This window comes from Triplophysa dalaica, chromosome 3, assembly GCF_015846415.1.
Source record: "Triplophysa dalaica isolate WHDGS20190420 chromosome 3, ASM1584641v1, whole genome shotgun sequence".
NCBI lineage: Eukaryota > Metazoa > Chordata > Actinopteri > Cypriniformes > Nemacheilidae > Triplophysa > Triplophysa dalaica.
Window position 1 is genome coordinate 26,717,324 of NC_079544.1, and position 19,191 is coordinate 26,736,514.

At 41.4% G+C, this 19,191-nt stretch overlaps 1 protein-coding gene across 2 annotated transcripts in view; it reads right to left on the bottom strand.

The window, feature by feature from the left end:
• Window positions 1–3,190: 3,190 nt before the first annotated feature.
• Window positions 3,191–19,191, bottom strand: part of mov10l1 (Mov10 like RISC complex RNA helicase 1) — a 65,769-nt gene continuing 49,768 nt past the window's right edge. Inside the window, exons 24-27 of one of the 2 annotated variants that reach the window (XM_056744227.1) lie at window positions 15,803–15,892; window positions 3,901–4,041; window positions 3,613–3,704; window positions 3,191–3,540 (exon numbers count right to left, since the gene is read on the bottom strand). In XM_056744227.1, the coding sequence (XP_056600205.1) occupies window positions 3,615–3,704; window positions 3,901–4,041; window positions 15,803–15,892 (321 nt within the window). In that variant the 3' untranslated portion in view covers window positions 3,191–3,540; window positions 3,613–3,614. Of the gene's footprint in view, window positions 3,541–3,612; window positions 3,705–3,900; window positions 4,042–15,784; window positions 15,893–19,191 lie in introns of both variants that reach the window. The other variant, XM_056744226.1, reaches the window with a different exon arrangement.

Consider the following 19,191-nt stretch of genomic DNA (forward strand, 5'->3'; position numbering starts at 1 on the left):
CACCAAAACCTGGAGCCTTGTTTATTCTGATTTCCCCACTGGCCGCACTTTTAATAAATTCCCTTCCCAACATTGAGAAGTTGTGAATTGTTGTACGTGTTGTTCCTCTACCCGTCACAACTGGTGGAGAATGCAGGCATGATAACTAGAAACGACACGTACCCATTCCCAAAACATCCTTCCTTTTCTCCTTGCAGACCGATTTATTCAGTGGACATATGATGAGCAAACCTCGGTGAGAGCCCAAGCCGCCCAGCTGCGGCGGATCGCTAATCTCTGGCTGATCGCCGGAGAGCCCACAGCATCCCAAGTAGCGGAAAAGAGTGTTGTCGACCGCCGCCTGCGAGCCTTACCTCGCTGTCTCCGCCACCCAGTCGGCATGGGCAGCCCTACTTCCATCCAGAGCCTGGTCCAGTCGGTGGAGTTGGCAGAGGCATCCGCCGCCCGCAATGCTGGAGAGAGAGCGGGGCTGCCGCCCCAGTGGGTGAACCCACCATATGACTACCGGATCACAGCCAGACGAAAGACCCACAGCCCCCACCCAATCGACAAACCAAACCAACGGAGCAGACAAAACCGAGCACCCGAGCCTGGATGGCAGGCTGCACCGGATACACGTCAACTCCGCCGGAGCCCCGTGGAGGACAGACCACATCAACGGCCAGGCGGTTACAGTACGGGTGCAGCTGGGCCCTTGAAGCGCCCCAAGCCTCCATGGGTTTAACCCCGTTTGAACCTTGGCAGACAGCTTAGAGCAGTGGTTCTTAACTCTGGCCCGCGAGATCCATTTTCCTGCAGAGTTTAGCCCCAACTCTGATAAAACACCTGATGAGGCTAATCAGTGACTTCAGGACCAGACGCGTTCAAATTAATCTTGGGCTGCACAGATTGTTTAGCATATCGCATTAAAGTACCGCGAGTGCAATTCAAATGCGTAGCGAGCAATCTGCACTTTAATCGCTAATTGCGGTACTTAAATCTCATTTGCTGATAGATTTGCGCAGCGTCGCATTTAATTGGACACATCTATTCCTAATGATGCTAATCAGCTTGTTCAGGTGTTTAATATCAGAGTTCGGGCTAAACTCGGCAGGGAAATGGATCTTGCGGGCCAGAGTTGAGAACCACTGGCCTAGAGGCTTACTCGACGTGGCCAAGGAAGCCTGGGAGCAACAAACAGCTCCACACCCCAGCCTCATCGAGCATGTACAACAGATGAAGACCCGCATCGACCGAGTGATGCCACACATCTGGGTCACCCCGCAGAGGCCCGCATGAGGAATTATTCCCGCAGCCCCTGGTCGAGCCCCATCGTGATGGTCCCCAAGCCCGACAGCACTCTCCGCCTCTGTGGGCTGAACGAGGCCTCCAGCTTTGATGGATACCCTGAATGCCCCTGAATGAGTGGATGAGCTCCTCGATCGTCTGGGAAAGGCACGCTACATCACCACCTTGGACCTGACAAAGGGGTACTGGCAGGTACCACTGGCCCCAGACGCGCCTGAAAAGTCCGCTTTCAGCATCCCCTCTGGACACTGGCAGTACCGGGTGCTTCCGTTCGGGCTCCATGGGGCCCCAGCAATCTTAAAAAGGATGATGGATTTCCTCCTAAGGCCCCATCTAGACTATGCAGCGGCCTATATAGACGATCTGGTCATCCACTCAGAATGCTGGGGTGTGATCACCTGGACAGATTGCAGAGAGTGCTTATCCACCGGAGGAGAGCCAGGCTAGTCGCAAATCCACGAAAGTGCCACCTGGGGCTCGTCGGAGCACAGTACCTGGGTTTCCACATTGGAAGAGGACTGATCCAACCCCAGGAAAAAAAGGTAGAAGCCATCCGGAATAACCCGCAACCTCGGAACAGAACCCAGGTACAAGCTTTTCTGGGGCTGGCAGGATACTCCCGGTGTTTCATCCCGGTGTTTCATCTTCTGCAGCCAGCCCTCTGATCGCAGCCGGAGAAGGTTACTTGGAACCCTGATGCCGAACAAGCCTTCCACACCTTGCAGCAGGCTTTATCGCCTTCACAGGTACTCAACACCCCAGACCACAGATGCCCCCATTATCCTTCAGACCTACGCCTCGGAAACTGGCTTGGGCGCGGTGTTGTCCCAGAGTCTCCACTGAGACTCGATGCGCCACCATCGAAAAGAAGGCCCTGGCCATAAAGTGGGCAGTCCTGGAGCTCCGATACTATCTACTGAGAGTTTCACTCTAGTAACCGACCATGCACCTCTCCAGTGGATGGCAAAGAACACGAATGCTCGTGTAACCCGCTGGTTCATGGAGCTCCAGGACGTTCCCTACACAGTGCCACACCAAGCCAGGGCCTCCCACAGCGACGCCGACGGTCTGTCAAGGATGTGGTCAGGTTGGACGTCCCGGTCAGGTAAACAAAACCCCCTCCCTGACAACCCCAGCCCTCTAGCAGCAGGACGTTTTGGGGGGGATGTGGCGAGTCACCCATCATCATCGCCATGGGAACATAGGAAGTTAACGTGGCGCAGCTGTGGGTCATCAGCAACTCATCTCAGCCGGCATAAAAGTTGGCTTCACAAGATGCACAGACAGCTATGATCCATAACAAAACGTGTCTGATGGTTGTCTCCCCAATTTTGCCTCAGGTTCTGACAAGTGACGACAGCAGTAGCGGACCCTCGCACCCAGCAGCATCTGTGCACAAGGGAAACTGAAAGACACACATCACCACCCCACAGCACGGCACCAAACCACGGAGCCTCGTTTATTCTGATTTCCCTCTGGCCACGGGCCTCACCTTTAAAATTGAGAATTTGAGAAATTCTTGAGAAATTGTTGTACCTGTCTTTCCCTTCCCGTCACAGGGGACTAACAAACCCCCAAGTCAAGTTCCTAGTGAAATGCTGTCTGATGGCAAATGCATAGTCTGATCTAAAAAAAAATATATAATGACCAGATGAATTTCATAAATCTAACTAAAATCCATATTTAAAATATTGCACTTAGGTAAATGCTAAAGAAATTCAAACACACTTTATGTAGTGTGTGTGTTTTTTTTCATGAGCCATAACAATACATTTACAGTTGATAACAGAAGTTCAGCAATTAAGAATAAATTAATGATTTTTGTGTGTGCTAAAATAATATTTTTATTTTGTCAAGCCTCTTAAGCTTTAGTAGCATTGTCATCACTAAACGATAATGAAAATATGATTTCACAAATTTTATATGAAAACAAACATTTTAGTAACACTTTTGAACAGATATAATAACTTCTTTGTGCCAACATAATCTCTAAAGTGCTCCAGCAAGCTCAGATGCAGAAATAAATGACAAAAAGTAAAGAACATTGAAAAGATTAAGACAAAACCAATTCTGCTGGAAACTATGAAGGGATACTGTACTTTTAATTTGCATATGGTACACTGCAGCCCTTACCTCTGACATCAATGTCCCTCAAACAAAATGGATGTTGATAACCAAAACTAGGGTTTTTATTTATTACATAACACATATATCAAGTACTTGTATCGCAACACTATGCCATACGGACAAATCCTGAAAGATAAAAAAAAAATGGTTAAACCATTTATGACTTGTAATCACGGTTAATAGGAATGAAAGACAAACCTTTAAGAGTCACGTAGACTTGCTGGTGGGTCACATCCTTGGAATGCTCTGTTATCATATGAGTACTGCAGCAAAGCATTGAAACATGGGTCCTGCAACACACACAAAACCAGAGAAATACTCATTGTAAACAAAAAATGTTTTAGTGTTCAATTATAACCATTTTATCCTGAAGTGTATGAAGTATTTCACTGGCCAACAACTATATAAGAAAATAGAACATGAAAACATTTCTATTCATGTGGCTCACTTGTCAATTCGTCAGATTAATAGGGCCTAAAACCTCACCATGACAAGAACGTGTGGATTTCCAATGACAATGAGGAGAGCTTTGGCTCGTGTAATGGCAACATTGAAACGCTTGGGATTGGACAAAAATCCCAGTGTGCTATGCAATTCTTCATTCATCAGTGCCTCATTCGAGCGAACCTGGAATTGAAAAAGAAGTTCATTAAACTGAGGAAGAACAAATATAAACGACATCAGGTTGTCAACAAAACATATGCATTTTTTATTAAACTTTATTAATTAAAGGTCTTCTAAAACTTATGGGTCAAAAAATAGTAAAGTAACATCAGTTATAACTGCTGAATTTGTGGCATAGCTTTCTAACTTGTATATATTTAAATCTTTCCAGCCAGCTTTTAAAAAAAAAGTTGCCAGCCTACGCCAGCGTTTTTAAAATTGAATGGTTCACAGTACATTTTCTGTAAAGAATATATGGACAAACAATATGTCGAACAGTAGTCTCTGCTTTTAAACAAAAGAGACCGTATTCTTCTATCTTCATTTGTTCTTTTTTATCACTGCTTAGATGTGGGTAGGTTTCTTCAAAAATGCATCACTTTGATTAAACAGCTGAGATAATTAACGTTTTTTGACAAAGATTCCGCCCAGATTACACTAAGAACAATCATCAAAAACCGATAAGAAACATGCGTTCTAGTTTCTGGGATTCTGTACTTTTTCCCAAAGGTGTGTAACAGCGGCACCTGCTGTACAACAGTACAAACACTGATTGCCGTAATAACTCGTCTTTGGTGGGGAACTGTTTTTTTTAAATGACGAGATAACTCGTCAATGGCGGTGAAAGAGTTAAGACTTTAGCTAGAGTTGATAGAGGTCATATGGCGCGAAAACTTCTTTTCCTGTGTCTTTGGTGTGTTATTAGTTGCCCATGCATGTTTTAGAAACGTAAAATTGCGGACTTCCGGTTGAAACACCTTCAGGATGTCCGCATTGTGAGAGAGCTCCCGGTTGAACCAGCGAAATTAGAGAAATTCCCCCATATAAACCGAATAAACAATTTAATAAAAAAAACATAGACAAGGGGGTAAGAGTCATAACACCACCTAGAGCAATAACAATCGTCCGAACACTGAAGGAGAGATATACGAGGCGCAACAACATTAGCAGCTAACAAATTTAAGCTAACTAACAACGTGGAGAAATGGCTGATTTGGAGCTGATTCTGCAAGAATTAAGATAGTTTCGCCAAGAAAACAAAGAACAACTACAGACAATAAAAGAAGAAATTGGGAAGATTAAAGACTGGACGAGGCAGAAGGTCGAATAGAGAAAGCAGAGGAGAGAATCCAAAACACAGAGGAAGTCATCACGGCTATGCTAAAACTACACACAAATATGGAGGACAAGCTGCTTGATCTGGAAAGCCGCTCCAGACGTGACAATATAAGGATTTACGGGGTACCGGAGGAAGCCGAAAAGGAATCGGCAACGGTTTTCATAGTACATGCCCATCGTAAATTATTTTCCTAATATTGTATTCTGTATTTATTCACACTGTATATCTGCACTTGCTAATTGCACTTCTGGTTAGACCTAAACTACATTTCGTTACACTGTACCTGTATATGTGTAATGACAATAAAGTTGAATCTAATCTAAAAAATCTAATCTAATGATTTCGTTTGTGGAAAATTTACTAAGAGGAGGTCTCGAGTGGTCTGATGACATGCCCGATCTGCAGATTGAAAGAGCTCATCGGTCGGTGGGGCCGAAGCCACCGGAAGGGGGATCGACACCCTCTATCATAATTAAGTTTTTAAGTTTCAAGACGAAAGAGTCAATAATCCGCAAAGCATGGCAGAGGAAGGGGTTTACCTGGCAAGAAAACCACATAAATCTGGATCACGACTACCCACCTCTGATACTCATTAAACAAAGAGAATACTCCGAGATCTGCAGAGTGCTGAAGGAAAAAAAAGTTAAATTCCAAACACTCTTCCCGGCCAGGCTGTGCGTGAGACACGACAACGAAACATAACCTACGATACTGAAGAGGAGGCATCAGAGGATTTGCAGAGAAGAGGCTACACTGTAACAACCACTAGACCTCCGGAAACGCTTATGGAGCAAGTGCAGCGGTTATCCTGGACAAGAGTGGACAGACGAGCGAGGAAGGACACAGTCAGATCCGGTCGGGAAACAAGCTACAGAGAGAAGCTACGAATCTTTAAGAGAACCTCATCAACCCCCTCCGGGACCTGAAGGATTTAATCCAAAGAGTGTGGACGGCGGAGTTGAATGTGAAATCCCTTGAACTAAACTGTAATTATGGGTGGAGTTTCTTGAAAGGAGTGACTGGTTCGTTCAGGGACCAACTTTTATTATTTCACTGTGCGACGGTTGCAGGTAAGGGCCTCCCCCTCCAACTTGAGGAGGGGGATTTCTCCCTTCGAGCCAGCTTGGAAGGCTCAAAGGGTCTATTTAATAGACCTCTACATAGGGAGTCACGCAGACAAACTGTGTTCAGTTCTATCTTTATTATAATGTTAGTTGTTCATTCCCAGCCGGTTCGTGCAGGGAGGGGGAAGCGCACCAGATTTCTGAGCGGGAGGAAAGGGGAAGTCACATAGATGCAAGGCAGGTCTTTAAAAATAGCATCATTTAATATAAACGGAATACTCAATCCAGTGAAGAGGTGGAAAATCTTATCAAAATTAAAGAAGGATAGAATTCAGGTAGCCTTCCTGCAAGAAACACATCTAAGTGATGCTTTCCGATGCTGTAAATTACCAACACATATCAGAGCATAAAGATAGCGAAGGCAAATTTGTTATGGTTACAGGCAAAATAGAAGGAAGTGTGATGAGTCTCCGTAATGTGTATGTACCTCCGGGCAGTGACTGGTCCTTTTATAAACATACAATCGATCTAATGACAACAAAAAGTCAAGGGATTTGAATATGTGGTGGGGATTTTAATATCCGATTTAATCCAAAGGCTGACTCCTCAAATGGGAAATCTGGCGCCAAAAACATTATCAGAAGATTAAATACTTGGCTGTGTGAAGTGGGAATTGTGGACGTGTGGCGAGAGATAAATCCAACAAACCGAGATTACTCGCATTATTCATCTGTTCATAATGTATACTCACGCATAAATTACTTTTTTATGCTTAAAATTGATCTTTGGAGGATGGATAATTGTGAAATAAAAGTTCACACTATATCAGACCACGATGTCAATCCATCTGAATAATAAGAAAAAATCCACTCTCTGGAGGCTGAACTCAAGCATACTAAATAATCCAACTATTAAAGGTAAACTGGAAAGTGAAATTCAGCTGTACTTCGAAAATAATGATAATGAAGAAGTGACACCACCTATTCTCTGGGATGCCTTGAAAGCATTGATCAGGGTCCTCAAACAATTGGAGGACAATTTGAAGACACTACAGAAAGAACATGCAAAGTCTCTCAAAGATGAAAACAAACAAAAGATTAAAGAACTAAAAAAAGAAATGGATGAAATAAACACTCAGGAAATTAAAAAAAAACTCCTTTTCACAAAGCAACAACCTTTCTTAGGTTAAGAAAAAAAACAAGCGGATAGAACTATACACAAAATAAGAAATTCTGCAACAAACAAAATAGAAACTAATCTAGAAAATATTCAGCAATGCTTCCTAAAATATTATAAAGCATTATATTCCCAGCCACAGGGAAGCAACGACAATCAGATCGATGCCCTTTTGGCCAAGATTAACCTACCACAGATTACTGATGAACAAAATGGAAAACTAATATCTAAAATAACAAAAGAAGAAATACAAGCAGCAATCAGAAGAATGAAAGGGAGGAAGTGCCCAGGGACCGATGGATTTCCTACAGAATGGTACAAAACAATGCAAAACCAACTAATTCCAACATTATTAAAAACATTTAATTGGGTTTTAGAAAACAATAACACCCCCCTCATGGAGGGAGGCAATGATCTCGGTCATACCTAAAGAGGGGAAAGATAAATTGGAATGTGGGAATTATCGTTCGGTAAGTCTTTTAAATAATGATTATAAATTATTCACTTCTACACTATCTAAATGAATAGAGCTGATATTACCAATATTAATACACAAGGACAAGACTGGCTTTGTCAGACAAAGACAGACCCAAGATAACGTCAGGAAAACGCTACACGTTATGAAACAAATCACAGAAAAAAAATTGGAGACACTGATATTAAGTTTGGATGCAGAGAAAGCATTCGACTCAGTGAGGTGGTCATTTTTATATAAAGTACGTTCAAAATTTGGCTTTCATATGACTATTATTGACACATTTGCAGCTCAATACCATAAACCAACTGCTAGAATCAAAATCAACGGAGATCTAACCAATTCATTTACACTAGAAAGAGGAGCGGCCCTGTTTATAGAACCCGTGAATCAATTGATTAGGCAGAGGTGGGATATAAAGGGGGTAACAATGAAAGCCGGGGAGCAAAAATTGGCTCTGTTTGCAGACGATTTACTGATAAGTATAACAGAACCATAGTCAGACACTCCCAAAACTGATGAAATTACTAGAGGAATTTGGTTTCATTTCGGGCTACAAAATTAATATCAACAAAACCCAAATATTAAAATTCTATTATAACCCACCAGACTCGATTAAGACCATGTATAACTGGAAATGGGAGGCTGAATCTATTAAATATTTGGGTGGACTTCTCAAGACAGTACGACATCAATTACGGCCTACTAAATTCGAAGATCAAATCTGATATACATAGATGGAATGTTATTCTGTTTTTGAGTTTAAGCTCCCGGATAGAGTCAATTAGGATGAATATCCTTCCAAGGATGTTGTACCTTTTTCAATGTCTGCCAGTCAAAATACCACCTAAGCAGTTCATAGAATGGGACAGATTAATAGCAAGGTATTTGTGGCAAGGGAAAAGGGCCAGAATTAAATTTAAGACATTGCAATTAAGAAAAGAGAAGGGCGGAATGAGCCTTCCTTGCTTACAAGATTACTAACATGCAGCCCAATTGAGATCTTTAGTCTGCCTGTGCTCACCAACATGCACTGCAATATGGAAAGAAATAGAAATTACGACGTTAAACGGAATTCCAATAACGGCTCTACTGAGTGATAACAAACTACTAGAGGAGCAGGCTATCCCAGAGGATTCTATAACAGGCAGTTTACTGAAGTCCTGGCAAGCAATAGCTAAAACTTGCAGATTAGGAGAAACATCTAAATTTATGAGATGTTGTGCCTACGATTCGGACTTTGCACCAAACAGAATTGATGGTAGATTTAGGATATGGATCTCAAAAGCCTTAACTACTTATCACTCATTTATCCACAAAGGGACATTTCAGAGCTTTGAAACCCTACAGAAAGATTACGGACTGGTAAAAGATGATTTTTTTAGATACCTGCAAGTGAGACATCACTTTAACGAAAATCATAAAAGGGGCGTTAGGAACAAGTGAATCAGGGTTCCTGGAAGTATTCTTATCATTAACTAAACCCAGACCAAGCAACAAATCCAAATTATATAATGCTATACAATTATCTAAACAAGAAAACACAGAATACATAAGGAAGAAATAGGAAAGTGAAATAAAAATGATAATCACACAGGAGAGCTGGAGGAAAATATGTCAGTTACAATGGTTTAACTCATGGCGGGAACTTTGCTGGAAAAACATTGCAAGATTTTTTATCACGCCCATTAAGAAACGATACCAAGGCAGCGGAGATGCATGTTGGAGACTTTGTGGAGCTAAAGGAGCCAACCACTGCCACATTTTTTGGGACTGCCGGTCAATAAGAGCTTACTGGGAAGAGATTAACAAACATATAAACAATGTATTTAATTTAAACATTCCATTTAATTGTGAAACTGTGTATTTGGACAATGTAGGGTTTGAAACATGGAACATCGACGATAAAAAACTACTTCTGGCAGCCAGGAAGAAATCTGTTACGAGGAGATGGTTAAAAGTAAATCCACCCACCATTGATGAATGGATTGAAATTATTTACGAGATATATGTAACTGTACTTATGCTCTAGACATGCCCTCTTTTTATGTAATATTTTATTTCCTGGAAATGGTGCGCACCCAGGTTCCGTTTTATTCAGTGATTGTTCTCAACTGGAATAAGTAATGGTTTGTAAAAGAAAATATCAGAAGGGCAATATGGACAAACTCATCTAAAACATCTGTATACATCCCTACCTTTGTACTTGAAATACTAAAGCCGCAATTATTGTATGTGATGGGAATATGCCTTTCTAAATAAAAATATAATTTCAAAAAAGAAAAGTAAAATTGCAAAAATGAAAGTGTCGAAACAAAAGATGCATTCTATCCTAAAGTGAATACTCACCCAGACCTGCCTGAAATGCCACGTGTAACCATACCCCCACAAATCTACATCAGTTTGTGGTAAGATTTGACCAAGACCCCCCAAATGTATTTGTAAGGTGTGCGTACCTGTCAGGTAAATTGCCATATTTGGAACATCAGGTTTCAAAGCAAGAGACGTTACATTTCCTTCACACGCTTGCAGTTATCGAACAATCACTACGCACTGGTTAACTGGCCAATCATAGCACACCTCGCTTTTCAGAGAGATGAGCTTTGTAAAAAATTTGCACATTTCGGAGAGGCGGGGCAAAGAGGAGATGCAAACATGTGCGGTATGTGGAAAATACAGTGTTTAAACCTTAAATCCCATACACACATTGCATTACGTTGAAAACAAATGGTAATATTTGTTTTAACTGTCTCATATGACCCCTGGTGCAGAACTGGTTTAACACGCCTATTAGTCTAACCCCACAATTGCAACAATAGCAAAGTCTAAGTATCAACAAATTATTTACTTGAACAAGAAAGTCATTTGGAACTATTTTAAGCAGATACAGTCCAAAGATCACGCTGGCAAACAACTGCAATTATCAAATAAAGCTGCAAGCAGCAAATACAGGTACAAGCACAAAAATGGCCCAAACGGAAAGTTTGAACATGTCACATATTCAGATTTTTAAAACCAAGTTTAATAACACAGGCAAAGTCACATTGAATAAAACAGCTTATAACTTTGGACCACTAGGCGGCGCTGTGTATTAGACAATATGTGCCAGTGAAGATACATACAAAGATCGTTGTCAATACACAAAAGTAGTGCAAAAAGATAGCGACATGACCCTGTAACACTGCATTTACGACAAAATGACAAATGGGTGACGCCCAAAATGGTACTCCAAGGAAATATTTCGGAAATGTCCGTATAAAAACACAGGGAAAAGCACTTTCTTTGAATCTTCACCTGCCACACGATTCGATTATGATTCAGAGGGTCACGATTCGATCCATCTTGTCTCATTTTTTTTACTAATAATACAAATATTTCAACCTAGGGGTTGCATGAACTAGTGGAAATTAATGCTCTGACCCGACCTTTAAAACTTCATGCCGACAAGTCGCGCGTCATGTGATTTTGACAATCACCTTTGCACCTTTAAAAAGATGATGTCATTCCCATCCGCTTCAGCGGGATTCTGTCACACTCCTTGCTAGGGATGGGTACCGAACCTTCGCCCCAGTCTGAGGTCCATAGTGCTCTGGAGCAGGTTTTCAGGTCTCTGTACATTGCAGCATTCAACTTTCCCTCGATCCTGACTAGTCCCCACAGCATGATGCTATCACCACCATGCTTCACTGTAGGGATGGTATTGGCCAGGTGATGAGCGGTGCCTGGTTTCCTCCAGACATGATGTTCAATCTTTGTTTCATCAGACCAAAGAATTTTGTTTCTCATGGTCTGAGAGTCCTTCAGGCACCTTTTGGCAAACTCCAGGCGGGCTGTCATGTGCCTTTTTTCTGAGGAATGACTTCCGTCTGGCCACTCTGCCATAAAGGTCTTATTGATGGAGTGCTGCAGAGATGGATGTTCTTCTTGATGGTGACAATATGTACACGAGAACGGCTTTATTGGGCAATATGTTGTATTAAAATATATTTCGAAAGGGGTCTGAAGTTGCAACACACAAAACTACGCGATGACATCATGAATATGTTAATTAGCCTATGACACCATTCAGCCCCACTGTTCTATAAAGTCCTAGCAGAAACAGAGTTTAATAAACGTTAATCTTAAATATTTTGGGTTTATTTGCGAGTTATTAAAAATGTAACTGCATGTGTAAACTAGGCAAGTATTATCCGAATATCGATTCAATTAATCGAATCGGATTGCAAACATTTCCGAGGTTTCGGCAAATATTGGATCACTGGCGGAGAATATCATTACGACATCATAGTGATATTTATATCATATTTTTTTGTATGCTATATGGGTATAAGAGCGCTCATGTACCATTTGGAAAGCTTAGGCTTCAAAGTGAATGAGACAAAGAGCTGCTTAGTGCCTACATTAGAAATGATCTACTTGATTCAGGATTGAGTTGATTCTGAGACCCAAGGTCGATTCGCGGCTGCCTCTCCCTTTTTCGGAAAGGGAGCAAAGTCTGTGTTTACATCTACTGGGGCTGATGGTCTTGACAGTTTGGGTCATTCAACTGGGACTGTAGCAAATGAGAGAGTTTAAGCACTAGATAGCAGCGCAGCACTTGTCTCCAAAACGTCACCTCAACCGCAAAGTAATGGTGACATCACTTTGCGTGCACGCTCTCCGTCACTGGAGAGATTGCCCCTTTCTGGAGTCAGGGACACTGCTGGGGGTAGTTTCTCTGAGATAAGTGGTGACGAAGGATCCGTCGCTCACAGGTTGAGGTGCAGTGTGCAAGGCCAGGAAAGCGAAAGGGAAATGGCCAATCTCGCTTCAGAACACACACATAAACTTTCTGGAACTGTTAACAGTTTTTCTGGCAGTGAAACATTATGTGCAGTTCCTAAGAAACCAACACGTGATCAGATCAGACAATACGACGGCGGCGGCGGCGGCATGCATAAACTGCATCCCCTCAGAAACTGATAGTGTGGAGCGCAAAGTATTTTCATTCATTAGGGGCAACAAATGTCTGGGTATATTGAATACAGGACAGGGGCACACCTCCTATCCAGAGAAAACCTTCTGTATGGAGAATGGACTCCACCCGCAGGTGGTGAGCCAGTTGTGGCAGAGGTTTGGCCGAGCTGTAAATCTCTTCGCCTCATACATAAACACTCATTTGCCCTCTGTTCTTCTCTCTGGCGAGAGACAGTGCTTCTATTGGTGTGGATGCTCTGGCATACCTGTGGCCAACGTACTACTGTACACGTTTCTTCCCCCGAGTCTGATCGTGCCTACTCTAAGAAGGGTAAGAGAGTGTGGTCATTCAGTAATTCTGATGACCCTGGACTGGCCGGGACATTTGTGGCTGACAGAGATAATACAACTCCTTTACGGCCAACATGGCCTCTCCTGTGGTGCAGAGACCACCTCTGAAAAGCACAAGGGGAGATTTTTCACCATCCCCAGACAGAGTTGCTCTCTGGGCCTGGCCCGTGAGAGGTTAAACTTGAGCGTAAAGGGTCTGTACCGAGGGTGATTGAAACACGTGCTCCGTGTATGATTGAGAACACACTCCACCGGCAGTGGTATATATACCAGGGTGGCGGGACTCCACATCACTGGCGCAACAGATCCTGGAAACTCAAATGACACTACATCTGTCAGCACAATCACGACAGAGTCATTTCCATTGGGAGATACCGCATTCATTTTATTCACAGAAAACGTTGAGCTGGGAATGCTTTCCAAATAGATTTGATAAGATGCTTGTGTGTACAGGTTGCAGGAGAATAAAATGATTAGTGGATCTTCCACAAAATCAGCATTTTCCATACATAAGCTCTACCTCAGCCCACCCAGGTAAATTGTGATCTGCCCAGAAAGATAAAATTTGAATTCCACGTATTTGATCCGCAAATACAGGACTAGAACCCATTATAAACAGAAAATTGGGTCCCCACTGTATGGGGTGCCCTGTTCGGTTTCTATTTGGTTCTGCTGCATTTCATTGTGCCACTTTGCATCGCGTAAGTGTGAGATGATAGATTGTTGTAGATTTGTATGATTTTTATTTTCGTCAAGTTTATCAAAGTGAAGCCAGACATCACTTTGCGCTATCAAAGCCATATGCTCTTCTGTGCTCCGGTCTTGACTCTGGACTGCAAACTCTCGCAATGCAACCTATCAAATCTCAGGGTCCCACCCGAAATGAAGCATCAAGTGTGTACAGTTTACAGAAAGCGTCAAGTGCACTATTATAAGAAACAACAGAACAATGTGTTGACTGATTGTGCCAACCCAAGACATGGAAGAGAACCATTTCGATTCATCGGTTTCTTTCGAAGTTCATTCAATGGGGAGCAAGTAGAAAAATAGAAAGTAGAAAAATATCATGGCAGAGGGAAGGTCTAAGTATCAGATTGTTAGTGTTCAATAGGGCTGCTCAGATCAGGATTTTTGGGGCCGATACTCGATCACTGAAAGCTGTATCGGCCGATCAACGATTACAGGAGCTAATCAAATTCAAATTAAGTGAAAAGAAAGACTCATGAATTAACAAATTAATTTTAGTAAGTAACATATTTCGTAACACTTTCCGTGAGGCATGTATGTATAATGCATTATAAAGATTTATTAAAGGGTAAAATGCATTCTTATAATGCATAACAACACACATTATGAATAATATGTAGTTGCAAAGAATTGTAACCGATTTAAAATGTGTCGTGTAACAATGAATTGCTAAGTGTTATAATGTATTAACAGTAATCATTATTTATAATACATCACAATGCATTGAAATGTGCATTATAATGCTCTAAAATTACTTTTATAATGCATTAAACATAAATGCTTCAAGGAAAGTGTTACCACATATTTTCATAAAACATAGCAGCATGTGACATGAGTGCCAGAAACCCTTTTATCACAAACACATTATATTGTGGAAGACAAAGCAAATTTATTACATTATTTTATCTGATAATCTGATATTTCTTTATGCTTCTTACTGTCCTTGCAGTAGGGTTGATGCTTTTAAAAATGTCTCTGTTACTGACAGCTGAGGAGAGGATGCACTAGACTTTTATTTTTGACTTTTCATTTATTATTCAATGTTTCTGTTGTCGGACATAAACATTTGTTTGTAATTAGATAATTATTTTATTAAAAGACGCTATTTTATGAGGAAAAAACTCTGTAAAGACGGCACCACAGTGCACCTGTGTGTATGCATGCACGGGACGCGTGAGTGACGGATGCAGATGCACCTCAAGTCTCTGTTGACCACATGCGCGTTTAGCATTACTGAGCAGGCATTTGAGAGTACGCTAATGAATAGGAAACGCACAAACCACACGTCCCTTCGCTACGACCTACTTCCTTCCGCTCACAATCACGATCATATTCTGCTGACATGAAATGATAAATAATCGCCTTTATTGTAGTCCGTCAAAATCACGGATTGTCTTCTGAATTTTCCATCACTGTTAAAAAAATACAGAATATTAAGGATGACGCGATCTCTGCAGCAGAGTAGCGCTCGAGCTGCTGAATTCGCGAAGTACACACATTCCAGATTGATAATGCATTGTCTTTTTCACACACCTTGAAGAATTGCCAGACCAGTGAAGCCTTTTTCATAGCGCGTAAAAAAAATGTCTCAACAATTTTGCATCATCTGATCCAAAGTTATTATCGGCAAATATGATCGTCGATTGATCATTTTCATCTTTCTAGTCGAGGGGTGAGAACTGTTACCCTGAGTAAGGCTACAGTATATAACTCCGAAACCTTGTGACTCCAGACATGAATCTTCTCACTGTCAATATCACAGTGATTTTCTATTACTTTTATTTTATAATGTGGGTGTCTAGAATTGAGTTTTGTTACTGTTGATAGGATGATCACCAGGAATTCCTGACCCTGGAACTCTTCCACTGAGCCCACCTTCACTTCCGACAGGCCCACCCTGTGGAGAAGCACACGAACCTTCTCCACCTGACCAAACAGAGAAACACACAACTGTATATAAACACACTTATAGAAGATGCATAGCTTTGTAAAACTTCAAAGACAAGGCTTAAAGCTAGTCCCAGACTAAAATTCATGAGTTGGCTTAACTGAAAAAAACTTGCCCTGACATATCTTAAACTGTGTCAGTGCCATATCGTTTTAAGCCAGGACTAAGAACTTTTCACCCAACCCGTATTACTGCTAGGCAAAGTAATGTTCAGATGTCATAAGCGGCAGTGTTTCAGAAGAAAAGATTAATAGAAAATAAAATAATCTTGTGTTATTACATACAGGGCTTTACATATACAGTGGGTACGGAAAGTATTCAGACCCCCTTAAATTTTTCCCTCTTTGTTATATTGCAGCCATTTGCTAAAATCATTTAGGTTCATTTTTTTCCTCATTACTATACACACAATACCCCATATTGACAGAAAATCACAGAATTGTTGACATTTTTGCAGATTTATTAAAAAAGAAAAACTGAAATAGCACATGGTCCTAAGTATTCAGACCCTTTGCTCAGTATTTAGTAGAAGCACCCTTTTGATTTAATACAGCCATGAGTCTTTTGGGAAAAGATGCAACAAGTTTTTTACACCTGGATTCGGGCATCCTCTGCCATTCCTTCTTGCAGATCCTCTCTAGTTCTGTCAGGTTGGATGGTAAACGTTGGTGGACAGCCATTTTTAGGACTCTCCAGAGATGCTCAATTGGGTTTAAGTCAGGGCTCTGGCTGGGCCATTCAAGAACAGTCACGGAGTTGTTGTGAAGCCACTCCTTCGTTATTTTCACAGTGTGCTTAGGGTCATTGTCTTGTTGGAAGGTAAACCTTCGGCCCAGTCTGAGGTCCTGAGCACTCTGGAGAAGGTTTTCGTCCAGGATATCCCTGTACTTTAGCCTATCATCTTTCCCTCGATTGCAACCAGTCGTCCTGTCCCTGCAGCTATAAAACACCCCCACAGCATGATGCTGCCACCACCATACTTCACGGTATTGGACAGGTGATGAGCAGTGCCTCGTTCTCTCCACACATACCGCTTAAAATTAAGGCTATAAAGTTCTATCTTGGTCTCATAAAACAAGAGAATCTTATTTTTCACCATCTTGGAGTCCTTAAGGTGTTTTTAGCAAACTCCATTCAGGATTTCATGTGTCTTGTACTGAGGAGAGGCTTCCGTCGGGCCACTCTGCCATAAAGGCCCGACTGGTGGAGGGCTGCAGTGATGGTCGACTTTCTACAACTTTCTCCAATCTCCCGAATGCATCTCTGGAGCTCAGCCACAGTGATCTTCGGGTTCCTCTTTACCTCTCTCATCAAGGCTCTTCTCCCCCGATAGCTCAGTTTGGCCGGACGGCCAGCTCTAGGAAGGGTTCTGGTCGTCCCAAACGTCTTCCATTTAAGGATTATGGAGGCCACTGTGCTCTTAGGAACCTTAACAGCAGCAGAAACTTTTTTGTAACCTTGGCCAGATCTGTGCCTTGCCACAATTCTGTCTTTGAGCTCTTCAAGCAGTTCCTTTGACCTCATGATTCTCATTTGCTCTGACATGCTCTGTGAGCTGTAAGGTCTTATATAGACAGATGTGTGGCTTTCCTGATCAAGTCCAATCAGTATAATCAAACACAGCTGGACTCAAATGAAGGTGTAGAACCATCTCAAGGATGATCAGAAGAAATGGACAGCACCCGAGTTAAATATATGAGTTTCACAGCAAAGGGTCTGATTACTTAGGACCATGTGATAATTCATTTTTTTTTATAAATCTGCAAAAATGTCAACAATTCTGTGTTTTTCTGTCAATATGGGGTGCTGCGTGTACATTAATGAGGAGACAAATGAACTTAAATGATTTTAGCAAATGGCTGCAATATAACTTTCCGTACCCACTGTATGTCGCATATGCTGTGGCAGGAATAAATGTAATAGTGTAGCATGCGTGCAGTACAGTTTGGAAGGTGCTTTAGACGGAGCCGCTTGTTGCGAAGTGTGTTTGTCATTTTGCTTGTTCATGTGTGAGGTTAACTAATGGCGCACCACTATTTATTTTCGTTTCTATTTTGTTTTGCATTTTAAAACTTGTTTTCCGGCTGCATCGAGTCCATAGATCTAGAGCCCTATGATCTGTGCGAAAAACAGAAGGAATCACAAAAGCGGAATTCTACTATTCAAATATGTCATCTGTTTGTTCTGCATCTTTAAGAGTGAATGAGCTTCACATTTTAACATTTTACAAGCGTGGATTTGTCTGTATCTTACTATACAAAGACATGTACATGTGAACTTTATCCACACATCAAAACACATGAGTGTTTTACTGTCTAAGTCAGTGGTCACCAACATTGATCCTTGAGATCGACCGTCCTGAAGATTTCAGCTCTTACCTCAATCAAACACACCTGAACTATCCTATCAAGGTGTTCAGGCTTTCTTGATAATTACAGACATGTGTGCTGAAGCAGGGTTGGAGCTACAGTCTGCAGGACAGTCGATCTCCAGGAGCAGGGTTGGTGACCGCAAGTCTAAGTGAAGCTAATGTCAAACACACTGAAACTCAAGCGCCCCCGCATTTCAACTAGATGAAAAAATATTTACTTGTAGTAAATTTATAAACTGTAGTTAACAACATATCTACTATAATAAGGTTCAAATATATAAGTATACTAAGATATATATATATATAATATTTTTTCTGCAGTTTATTGTGGTAAATACTAAAGTATACTATTTATGAACAAATGTATTGTATAACAATAAAATACAGAATTCCAAAAAAATTAAAAGAAAAACTAATTTGGGAAAAACTAAAATTTATATGGCCCTAATTTATCCATTTGTATAACATAAATTTTTCAGTTACCTGTCTATTTATGTGATAACCAGCACTTGTGTTTTAAAAAAAATGATAACAAAGGTGTACTTGTGATACAACTGTTTGGCATATGCTAAAAAACTTTAAAGCTCAAATTAAGTCAATGCAAAAATTACACAGACGGTCAAGTCGCTCTGTTTCTAGCTCCCAGTCAGACTGAATTAAAAAAACAATATGTAATTTTTGCCACTAGAGGTCGGAAACGATAACAAGGGTGTAGCAGCAATTTGTGAAGAAGCTTTGAATGATATATTCTTTGCCAGAATACTTTGCATTGTTTGCACTCATGTACCATCACTATACCATGTGTAAGGAGGGCCAAAAACATTGTAAAGGACATCACAAAGCACATTTAAGACTCTCAGAATACATTTAAGCTCCCTCCTATGTAATTAGGCCTGGCGGGTTCCT